Source organism: Elaeis guineensis, chromosome 13 (assembly GCF_000442705.2).
Source record: "Elaeis guineensis isolate ETL-2024a chromosome 13, EG11, whole genome shotgun sequence".
Taxonomy (NCBI): domain Eukaryota; kingdom Viridiplantae; phylum Streptophyta; class Magnoliopsida; order Arecales; family Arecaceae; genus Elaeis; species Elaeis guineensis.
In genome coordinates this window covers 18,883,508-18,895,374 of record NC_026005.2, presented here as the reverse complement: position 1 = coordinate 18,895,374, position 11,867 = coordinate 18,883,508, and the positions used below count along the sequence as shown (strand labels likewise).

General features: G+C 38.7%; 1 protein-coding gene and 1 long non-coding RNA gene across 3 annotated transcripts; one reads left to right on the top strand and one right to left on the bottom strand.

The window, feature by feature from the left end:
• The first annotated feature begins 1,280 nt into the window (after positions 1-1,280).
• LOC105056333 (uncharacterized) lies at positions 1,281-7,454 on the top strand. The gene is made up of 2 exons (XR_833828.2): positions 1,281-1,942; positions 7,162-7,454. It is a non-coding gene; the product is annotated as an uncharacterized lncRNA (long non-coding RNA).
• LOC105056332 (peptidyl-prolyl cis-trans isomerase CYP26-2, chloroplastic) lies at positions 5,025-7,059 on the bottom strand. 2 transcript variants are annotated; one of them, XM_073247949.1, is made up of 3 exons: positions 6,176-7,059; positions 5,931-6,070; positions 5,025-5,477 (listed from the first exon to the last, which is right to left on the bottom strand). In XM_073247949.1, the coding sequence occupies exons 1-2, from the start codon at positions 7,018-7,020 to the stop codon at positions 5,968-5,970; spliced, it is 948 nt and encodes a 315-aa protein (XP_073104050.1). In that variant the 5' UTR covers positions 7,021-7,059; the 3' UTR covers positions 5,025-5,477; positions 5,931-5,967. The 2 variants fall into 2 exon arrangements, with proteins under 2 accessions (XP_073104050.1, XP_010936797.1); XM_010938495.4 differs by lacking the exon at positions 5,025-5,477 and having other exon boundaries at positions 5,701-6,070.
• Positions 7,455-11,867: the final 4,413 nt, after the last annotated feature.

Genomic DNA, 11,867 nt, shown 5'->3' with positions numbered 1-11,867 from the left:
ATTGATAATTATTATTTTATTTTTCATCAATATAAATATGTAACTCGTATGCTTGAATGGATGTTGACACTTTGTGACGGAGCGTGTTATTCATTCTTTTCTTTATATTGCTTCTTGTTTGCATCTCATCAGAAAAAAAAATATACACATATATCTATGTTTCATTTTTTTTATCATGTTGTTATAAAAGAGAAGTATGATTTTTTTTATTAAAAAAAAAAAATTGCCTTGAAAAAATGTGATAAAGAGACGAATGCTTAGTTGCAACAACGTGGAATGATATATATATATATATATATATATATATATATATATATATATATATATATATATATATATATATAATAGTATAATGAACGTGTATGTACATACAAAATCTCCCATTGCTATGGTCTGATTTTCATTGCTGTAGTCAGATTTGATAAAATTTGTATTACTATGGTAGCTGTTCTCACACAAAAGCCTAAAATTTTAAGTATTATGATGTATTGATGGAGGTCTTCGTTCTATTCACTTTAAAATTATTTTTTCAGGTTAAAATTGCTTATTCATTTTAAAATTACTTACAAACATGATATCACATATAGATATTTATGTTCTATTAAAAGTAGAAGGTTGAAATTTTTATACACTCCCCTTCAATCCTTAAGATGAATATATTTTTGCATTTTTGTCCAATTTATCAGTGTTTCTTCTATCAAATGTTTCTTTTATCAATTTTTTTTTTAAAAAAAATGATCAAATAAAAAAAATCCTCTTCTTTTTTGAAGAAAATAAATAAGATTGTATACCACGTTTCTCCCTCTACTTGTTTATTCTTGATCATCTGATTTATTAATTTCTCTCCAATCACAAGCCAATCAAATCATTCATTTCAGCAAAATCTAGATTTAAGCATTTATTTGCTACAAAAATATAATCTAAAAACTTCACCCTAACATGACTAGTTTCTATCTACATCTCTCTCGTAGCATTGTGTGTTGCACAACATTGTGTGCTGATATGATTTTTTAAAATTTTATATAAATATAATAAAAAAAATCTATTTATTTCTCCCCCCAAAGGCGCGTTACTTTATACCTGTTTGATATAAAATAAAAAGAAGAGGAAAGAAACTATCAAAAAAGCAGCATTCAATTATCATTGAAACTCAAAATAAAACTATGGATCCATGCCAAAATGTTTAGTGATTTGTTTCGCATACAAAATACTGGATGAGGTGCATAAGTGATAATATATATTAATTATAAATAAAAATCTTATGAAAAATCATTGTTCAATCTTTCTGCAGGAGTCAAATTTAGCAAGCTTGCAATTTTTCCATGGATCTTCTAGAAAAGACATCTTTGGACGCATGCTCTACATGTGTTTTATTCGTCAGCATAGCCCCATGAGGTGCCAAATTTTGAAGCATCGCGAATGCCGAGGCGTCTGACTCGCGTCTGACTCAAGGGGGAGAATGAGGAAAATGATAGGAAATGAAAGGACGCAAAAAGAAACCCCCATCAAAACAATTTTTTATTAGAAAGGATTTGTATTTTATTGGAAAGGATTCTTAAATTTTTTTTGGTACTTTCACTGAAACTTTTTTCGGTAAAGGAAATTTTTGTTGGCACCTTTTTCTGGATTTTAGGATTTTTTTTCCCCAAAAGTTTTCATTTAACGCTCTTGTGTTTCTATGTGGGAAATGGGGCTAAATGCTTTGGAACCTGCAAGAAGCTTGTAGATTAGAAACCTATGAGTAATTGAAAGGTCCGTAAGCTATCGAATTCGAGACTTCTCGGGACTTCATCGGAATTTCGCCCTCCGGAGGGAGGGCTTAGGTTTTCGGCCGTTGCCAGTAGCGCTTCGCCAAAACCAGGTAGCGGGCTTCAATTAAGATATCGCCAACACTGAAGCTGGCGGCAGAGGTCACGGCACTGCCTTAAGTGTTATTGAGAAGGTAATCTCGTTCCAGCTCTCATGATTTAAATTTCTATAGTTTAATTCGATCAGAGTTCGAATTATTGCATCATTGTTTCTATTTTCTATGATTTGGTTGGATTTGGCTGTGCAGTGATAGTATTCATCTTGTTTAGCTGTCGGAGGGGGGGGGGAGGGGGGGGGGGAGAAAGCGAGCAAATTTTTTCTCCTTTCCCATTTTTCGAAACCTTTTTTCTTTCTTTTTTTAACTTTTTTAATAGTTGTTTCTGTTAATTTTACTCACTTGAGTCTTACTTGTTTTACATTTTACAATGAGATCTAAAATTACTAAACTTGCAAGGTTTTAATGTCTATAATTGTGTAGTTTAGCTTGGTTAGATCTTGATTTGGGCTTACTGTTTCTTCTCTTGATGATGTTAATGGATTTGGAAGTGCTATATTGTTCCGTGATAGAATTTATTTTGTATAGCTGTTTCGAGAGTGAAAGCAAGCACCTTTTTTCCTCCTCCCTCCTCCTCTATATTCAGACTCCAGAAAAGTACTTCAGCAGTACTATTTTAAGTACCTTTTCCTTTATTTTGGTCCCTTATGTTTGGTCTATGTCTCTTAAATAAGATGGCCTGTGTCATATTCAGGATGAATTTACTTTAATTGGTATTTAATGTCAAAGATAGTCATGATAAATTTATAACTGCCGTGGATTGAACTGTGAGTTTGCTATGAAAATATTTATATTTATTCTATGACTGAATTAGGTAGGAGCCTGTAATAGTTTTACACTGTGTGGATTGATGGACTCATTTACTTTGTCTTGTTATTTATGTAAGAAAAATCTCCAGAGTCTCTTCAAATGTCTAAATTTATGGACCAGTATCCACTAAAATATCTCTAAAAGATTAGTTCATGGTATTGTCTGGTTTTATGTTGGCATTTATTACATAACCAAACACAACTTGCTCATCCTACTGGTCCCTTGATGGCCTAAGCATCAAATATCTAAAACAAAGCCTCCTCCGGTCTTTTACAAGACAAGGTGGAAACGGTATTCAAAAAAGCAAGTAAGAAAGAAACATCTTCTCTAATGGAATGTTAGTTTGTTCATGTTAACTGACCAATTAATTAAAATGATCGATAACTTCTCACTCACCCCTCCTCAAGAAAGAAGTTATCGAGAAAATGTTAAATTGGCTAGAGAGCCACTTAAAAAGGCTTTATTCAATAAGAACAAATGCTAGAAGAAGAATAGGATGAGGAAAGTTCAAGGTGAACACTGTCTCAAGAGTAAAGGACTCGTTGCTTGAGACATGCATTCTACAAGAGAGCTTACTGCACAAGCAGTGCCAAGATTTCCATTAGTTTGTGGCCATGATTTTGCAATATGATGTGAATGAGTTAGGTGACCTTTCCCTGCCATTTGGAGTTTTTTTTTGCCATAGCATGGCCTTACACATCAAACTTATCCTAAGTCCTGATGCTGAACACGTGGAGGATCAAATGGGAGGTTTAGTCCTGTATGAAATAAATTGTAGAATGGAAGAGGTTGATAACCTGTTACATTCTGTTAAGTTTCCAATATGTTAGCAAGTCCTTCGGGCTTTAAGGTTCCCTGTCCCACAACAGAACACGAGCCCCATAGACCAAGTTCATTTTCTAATGATGAAAACATCGATCCTATACATCTATGCTAGCTTTGGACTCTTTATATAATCTCATGAAATGTTGGAGAATCTGGGCTCATTCCCTTACGGAACAATCTTATATGGTGGCGAGAACTTGGGAAATGCATTTTTTAAGCATTTGAATAATTTTTTCTGGCTAGTCTGCAAGCTGATTTGATTAATTGGATCGCAGTTTGGTGAGGCTCAACTTGGACTACTCTCTTTAGCTGTATCTAAGGTTTGATCATTAATCAATAAATGATATTCCAATTGTCATAAGGAGATGCAAGCCTAACTTTAACGAGGAAATTTTGGAACTAAGGCTTACCTAATCAGCATTTCAAGGGTTTTTAGATGCAATTGAAGATGATTCATGGCTCGGTAAGATGTCATTTGGACATGCTTGCAGTGGCCATGTGGCGGCAAACAGACTGACTATAAAATGAGCTATGTTACACTAGTTTTTTAAGATGCCGTCTTTTAACTAGACAACCATAAAAATAATAGGATACATGTGGAAAACAAACCTTGAGGACTTCACATCGCAATCAGATTGTCTTTCCTTTTTTATAGATTTCTTACCATAAAAGAAATCTAAAGAATTTTGCTACCTGAAAACTTGAAACATCTATGGATTATGAAAAGCAGTCAGTTTTAAAGCACTGAATAATCAGTATTTCTACTGGAAACTTGAAACACTCATGGATTATGGTCAGTTCCTGTATTGCATTAGACTTCTGCACTTTTTCCCCATCTATCTTTTCAAAGGACATGGGGTGTTTTATTTATTTATATTTCTCCATGACCAATAGACCAGGTTATCAAACTGGTTCATCATCACTTTGCCATCTGTTCTGCATGATGTTTAGCTTCCTTGAGTTTATGTCATTTTCCTTTACTGGAATTGGTGATGACCACCTATGTGAATGGGAATTGAGACCTCTCTCTGTGATAGGCACCCTTTATTGCCAACAACATGACCACCCTGCTGACCACAAAATAATCACCAAGTTTGGAGATTATTTACAATACTAGCTCAACAATCTGCTTATAGCGGAAGCTAGGAGACAACGCTAAGCCACTTGTGTTTCCAGGCAGCACAGGCTAGTCCTTCCTGCTTCTTTATTGCCCCTGAGGATGAGAAAATCATGTCCATATGGAGATCATCTCATCCCTTTCATTTGTAGAATTCATCAACTTGCCAGATATGATAAACTGGTAAATGGCAATAACTTCGCAGTTTGTATGAATTTCCTACTGTCTCATGACTGTTATCTCAAGCAGGACTTTTATTTTGTTGTGAGAAATAAGATAAAGGTTCATTATAGCATTGTTTTCATTGAAAGGCTGTTAATATTGTCCACCCCAAAAAATCAACAAACATTCATTCTATCATAAAGGCTGAAGCAAATATACTAAGCATAGGCTTCACAGAACCAAAGATAATGCAAGCTCACAATAAAAATTGAAAAAAACCGAATCTACCATTGTACACATAGCAAGTTGGAATTCAACCTGGGTGCACCTTCTAAGATTTTTTTTCTTTTTTTTTTTCTCTGGATCAAAGAACTAGCAGAGCTCATTTATTGTTATGGCAGAAGATAAGGAAACAACGCTAAGCCACTTGGGTGTGACAAAATTTCTGAATTTGGTCAGGCAGCATGGGCCAGTCCTTTCTGCTTCTTTATTGCTCCTGAGGATGGGAAAAGCATGTCCAGAAGGAAATCATCTCATCCCCTTCATTTGTTTTATTTGTTTGATGGACATCTCTTTCATTTGTAGAATTAATCAACTTGCCAGATAAAATAAACTGGTAAACGGCAATAACTTACAGTATTTTGTATGAAATTCCTCCTGTCTCATGACTGTTTTCTCAAACAGGACTTTTATTTTGTCCTGACAAATAAGATAAAGGTTAATTATCCCATTGTTTTCATTGAAAGGCTGTTAATATTGTCAACCCAAAAAATCAAAGAACGAATTTCTATCATATAGGTTGAAGCAAATCTACCAAGCATGGTATTACAGGGTACCAAACATTCATTCACAGGGTAACAAAGATAATGCAAGCCCACAATAAAAATCGAAAAACACCAAATCTAGTATCACACACATAACAAGTTGGAATTCAATCTGGTTGCATCTTTTAAGAATCTTTTTTCCTGGTATAAGAACTAGGTGAGCTCATTTATTGTTATTGCCTAGGCTCAAAGGTCCTAATGGAATTCTTGATTTGAGAGTAGCAGACTAGATGGGTTTCTATCAGGTCTCAGACCTGCCAGGTAAAATTGCTCTTGCTTGGAGTTTAAATAATGAAAAGACTACAAATTGTATTCTTCTTCCTCTCACCTACTGCAAAAAAGAGAGGATGAAACAGTCCAGTGCTCTAATCTATTAATCCACAGTTGGTGATGATGACTTTCGAATATGGGCGGTTAAAGCCTCTTTCTGCGACAACCGCCCTTTTATCGCCTATCAACTTCGCCACCCTGCCCACCACAAAAAGAAACACCAGGTTTGGATATCAGTAAAAAAAAAAAAACAAAAGGTAGCTCAATAGTCTCAGAGGAATGGTGCTCTAGAAGAGCAATCACCTGAAGTAAGGGGAACCTGTGTTCTCTTGAACAGTCTTGACCTTTGAAATTCTCTCCACAACATCCATCCCCTCCAGCACCTTCCCCACCACCAATGTTGATGCATCTAGCTCCGGTGAATCTTTGGTGGCTATCAAGAACTCGGTCCCATTTGGATCTTTTCCAACCTCCTCCTCATCAATCTCCAGCTTCCCTTTTCTTGCCACCAGTTTCAGCTTTGGTGGTGGTTTTGCAGGGTCCCTGATCACAATTCCTAGCGAACCAGCTATATTCTTTGTTCCAGGGCATGTCTTGTTTGCTGCTTCCCACTCTGACACCAAACTGTCTGTTGCCAAATTGCTTCCAGTCCTGTCTGCGAGCTCGGCATCAGCACCATAAGATCTGATCCCACCATGCTGGATGTAATTGGGCATGATCTTGACAAACTCCTTTCTTCGATAGCTAATTCCAGCAGCACCAGTCACCAGAGAAGCAAACCTGGAGGACCCAAATGGTGTACTGTCACCATAGAGCCCAATGATGATCCGGCCTGCCGGCTCTCCATCGATGGAGACATCCAAAAATGCTTTCTTTGTGGTTGGTTGGTTGGTGCAGTCACTTTTCATGGAATCAGCTTCTGGGGAGCTAATGCTGGTGCTTGGTTCATCACTGTTGGCCTGGGCTTGGGATGACCAGAAGTAGGTGGCTAGGAGAAAGGGTACGGTGGAGCCTCTGGTGGTGAGGTCTCGGCGAGAGATTTTGCAGCCTTGTCTGGCAACTTTAGCTGCTTTGATTTGTGGATGAGGGGGTGGATTTGAGAGATGGAATTGGGGTGGTGTGTTCAGCGACTGTAAGAGCTGCCTCATTCTTCAGGATGTTTGTTTTTCTTTTTAAGCCATTTTGGTCTTCATGCTGCTATTGTTTTGTTATCGTGTTGTTGTCATGTTGCTTTCAGCTATCTTCTGGTTATCATAATGCAATTGTTTTCTTATATTTGTGTGGTATAGAGTCCTGGAGTTTTGGATAAGGAAGATAGGAAGTTGATTCATTTTAGTTCAAGGGAGTGGAGGCTATAGCTGGGAATAGAAATGGATTAAGGTGGCTCTTCGTCAGTCTATTTCTTCTGCAGTGGAGAGGAAGATCATGATGTACCAGAACCAAATAATACTACTCCAACTGGATTCTTGTAGGAAGGCCTTTTAAACTAATGGTCTTCGATTCTATCCTTGAAATGTTATTCTGTTAATTTTTACTGAGAAATAATTGATAAACTTGAGCAGTTTTATGTATTGGATTGCCCTTTACCTTGTTTTTTTCTGAGTGTTTGTTTGGGAAGGGAGGAATTTGTTTTTTGGCTTTTGCCTTTTTCCCCCTTTCTTTGAGATTGGAGAAGGGAAGAATTTGTCATTCTGATCTTTATCTGCGCTTTCTAACTGTTTAAAACAGCATAGTAGGTATAGTAGAAGCATAAGATAGGGCGCTTGGGTCACATCACAGACAAAGGTGACAAGAAGATAAGTTTTCTGTCGTGCATATTTGCATGGCTTAGGCCCGTTTAATGGCTGTTTACGAGTGTTATTGTTGCAAATGGATGCTTCCATTCCTCATTACAAAGATCTTGGAAAAATGGAAGATCTTGGAAAAATAGATAATCTTGGTTCAGCTTCTCGAGGGGCAAAACCATGTTGTTTTTGTTTCTGTTTTTTTCTTTTTTTTTTTCTTTTTTTTTTTCCAGTGTATTCGTTTAGACATTACAATAATTCAAAATCTAACTATTTGAAAATAATAGTGTTTGCAGCACCTGCATTCAAGTGACTTACATGCAGCCTTCTCATGTGACTTTTCTCAAGCTCCTGCGAAAGAACATACAGTGATTTGATGTGAAACAAATTACTAACAAGAATAGCATAAAAAAGATGTCCAAGATGCCAATTAGTTTGCATGCTAAAATTCGTATTGTGACTAAACCAGAGACGTTTAAGATAGAAGCTTACTTCATCCAAGATTGTTGTTCCGGAGGGGACCATAAAAGTCCAGCAATAACTTTGCATGGTGGAGAAATTTTTTATCCATCTCTCTTGGCGGAGAAATAAGTACATTCCTTGTCGGGTTGGATCAGATAGCGCAATTAATATGGTGCAAGTATTTAATACAATTCAATTTTTTTTAATTTTTTAATTAAAATATTTTTTTTTATTTTATTTTATTCATATTTGATTGAAATGTCATAGATAATAATAAAATATTATAATAATAATATGATATCCTATTATATTGTATAACATCCTATATGTGGTCGTCAAAATATCATAAAAAATAACAAAACTTTATAGTAATAGTATGACATTTTGTTATATCCTATAAATAATTATCGAGATGTCATGAAAAATAATAAGACATCATGATAATGATACGACATTCGTTGTATCCTATATACAATTATCGAGACATCATAAAAAATAATAAAATATTATAATAATGATATGACATACTGTTGCATCATATGACATCCTATAAATAATTATGAATTATCATAAAAAATAATAGGACAGCATAATAATGGTACAGCATCATATTGCATCCTATATCATACTATGATATCATATATATATATAATTATTAGGATGTCATAAAAAATAACAGAACGTCATAATAATAGTATAACATCCTGTTGCATTCTATGACATCCCATTGCATCCTATATAGTATATATCATTATTAGGATGTCATAAAAAAATAACAAGATGTCATAACAATGATATGACATCATGTTGCATCCTATAACATCTCATTACATCCTATATGTTGGGGAAAACCGACTGGCCCCATTTACCGATCAATCTCCGGAACAGTTCGATCGATACCCGACTCTGACCCACCAAATAAACGGACGATCCTGAAAGCGACTATCGACTATATGTCAGCTGAGCAGGCTGATACTACTTTCAACCGACCGACCGAACCTCCTTTACCGATCCAGATCGGTAAGCGGTCGATGCTCGGACTCTACAGACAACAGACTACTTCTACTGTCGGTATTTCAAAGTTACTAACCGACAACCGACCCCTGACGCATAGTCGGCCGACTCATTCAAATATATCATAACCGTCATGGACGGTTACTCCACTGATATCGCAGCGTAATCCATGGGGACCAACAATCCATTGCGAGATTACCGTCCTATGATTCTACGTCGCTAAATGTGGGACCATATCTGACGGTTATGACCATCTACTCTATAAAAAGGGGGTAAGGCAACAGTTTCGATAAGCCATCTTTTGACGCTGAGCTCTGTCACCATTCTCATTCTACTGTTGTCCAGTCTCCCTCTCTGACTTAAGCATCGGAGGGTCCCCGTCAGAGACAACTTCGGTCAGTGTGGACTTCGTTTTGCAAATGCTCGTTTCTGACGACAGATGACGAGGGGATTAGCAGCAATAGATTGGTGCGCCAGGAAGGAGGAAGACAGCGGCAAAAAAAAAACTCGCAATGACGAGAATCAGAGCTCAACGATCAACGGCAACCGGCTCGATGAGACACTCTTTTTCATCGAGAAGAGGCCCCTCCCCTGCCTGCGGCAGCGGAGCCCAATTCTCCACACCCCGTGGTTACCACAGACGCTTAGATTGCTACGATCGTGCAACAAATGAACATCCTTATGGAGGCAGTCAAAAGCCTCCAACAATAGCAAGCCTAGCCACCACAACCGTCGGTGGAGTAATCGGTGGCATATTCAGCACCTTCCAAGCATAGCCGCCGTCATCCATGACGATCTCCGTCTCCTCCACCAGAGCGGCGATCTTGGCTCTCTCAATGGGATGAGCAGCGGCACTCGCGGCACTCTTGATGCACCACCCACCATTCACAGCGCCCTTCTCCTTCCTAGTTGGATCGGGTAAGGAAAAGAAAGTGCCCGTGAGTACTATCTGTCTCTCCCTCTAATTCATCGGGAGGATCAACCTCTAGGGTCTCCCACCGTCAACGGCTCGAGAACTACAAACGTAAGTTCGAAGAAATCGATCGCCGACTCACCCAGCTCCAGACAGACGGTCAGAAATCGTCAAACGACTTCGATTTCTATACCGCCCAACCTCTCTCCCTACTTATTTTGAACGAATCGATCCCGACTCGGTTCAAGATGCCGCATGTGGAGCCCTATGATGGTTCCACCGAGCCAATCGATCACCTCGAGAGCTACAAGGCTCTCATGATAATCTAGGGAGCAACCGATGCCCTTCTGTGCATCGATTTCCCGGCTACAACTTCGAAAAGCTGCTCGGGTCTGGTACTCTAGGCTTCGGTCGGAAAGTATCCACTCCTTCGAGCAGCTGAAATATTCCTTCGTGATCCATTTCAACACCAGTCAGAGGCCACCATGAACCTCGGATAGTCTCTTTTCGATCAAACAAGGAGAGACCGAAACACTCTGAGATTTCGTGGCCCGATTCAACGTAGCCACACTTGAGGTCAGGGACCTCAACGAATACATGGCCATATTGATCATGAAAAGAGGTCTGAAGGGGTCCCGATTCACGTACTCACTGGATAAGACCCTCCTTCGGACGTATGCTGAATTCTTGAAGTACGCATACAAATACATGCACGCGGATGAAGGGGCTTCTAACCGACGCCAGACAAAAGGCAAGGGTAAGAAGAAGAAGAAATAGAAGAAAGAAGAAGCTCCGGTTGAATCAAGTCGGCCACCTACCGATGAACGAACTTCGCCTCGACGACGGAGTCTGAGGTCGAACTACGATAGGTACGACTCCTACACTCCTCTCTCTGCTCTTTGTATGCATATTCTTATGGAGATCGAAGGAATAGAATACCTACAACACCCTCCACAGATGAGAGTGCCGTCGAGGAGCCACGATCGGAAGAAGTATTGTTGGTTCTATCGTGATCATGGTCACGATACCGAATAATGCATCCAGCTCAGGGATGAGATAGAGATCCTGATTCGATAAGGCTACCTCAAAAAATATCAGAGGGACCTATCGACTCAACCTCTTGCCGATCGACGACTTCAGCGAACTGAGGAAGCTGTGAATAACCAACCGACTGTGGGAGTCATCAACATGATCTCCAGACGGCTGGATCGGGAGGCAACTTCCGACGAGGAGTCGACGAAGCGACTGCAGCTCCATAATGTAATAACTCTCTTAGAAGATGATGTTCGAGAAATTCAAACTCCTCACTACGATGCTGTTGTTGCTTCGACAACTAGCTAATAAGATTTTTTTCCGAATGCAACCACTCGGAGAATCAACTGCTTCGGTGTCGAGTATATTTCAGTCTTCTTGCAAAAGCCGACATCCCGACTATGATTTTAAAGCAACACCGAATATACTTCAGCTTTCACTGTAAAAGCCAGAAGATCGACGATTTCGACCCCGAATATACTTCGATTTTCACTGTGAAAGTCAGAGGATCGACTCTCGACACCGACGACATACCGATTTTTCTAAAGAACTGATCTATCAACTTCAACTGGAAGCCAGCGCCATCGACGCAAATTCTCTCTACAAAAGCCGCGTTGCCCCCATGGTCAGCTCTCCATCGAAGCAGCTGGCTAATTTACTGACTTAGTATCAACTAAGAAAGGCAAAATGCCAAGACGACCAAGGTCGGATTGGAACTACACTGACATGGCCACGACTGGTCGAGGGATTATCAACATCAACAGGAGGCCAACATCGGCAACAAAGATCT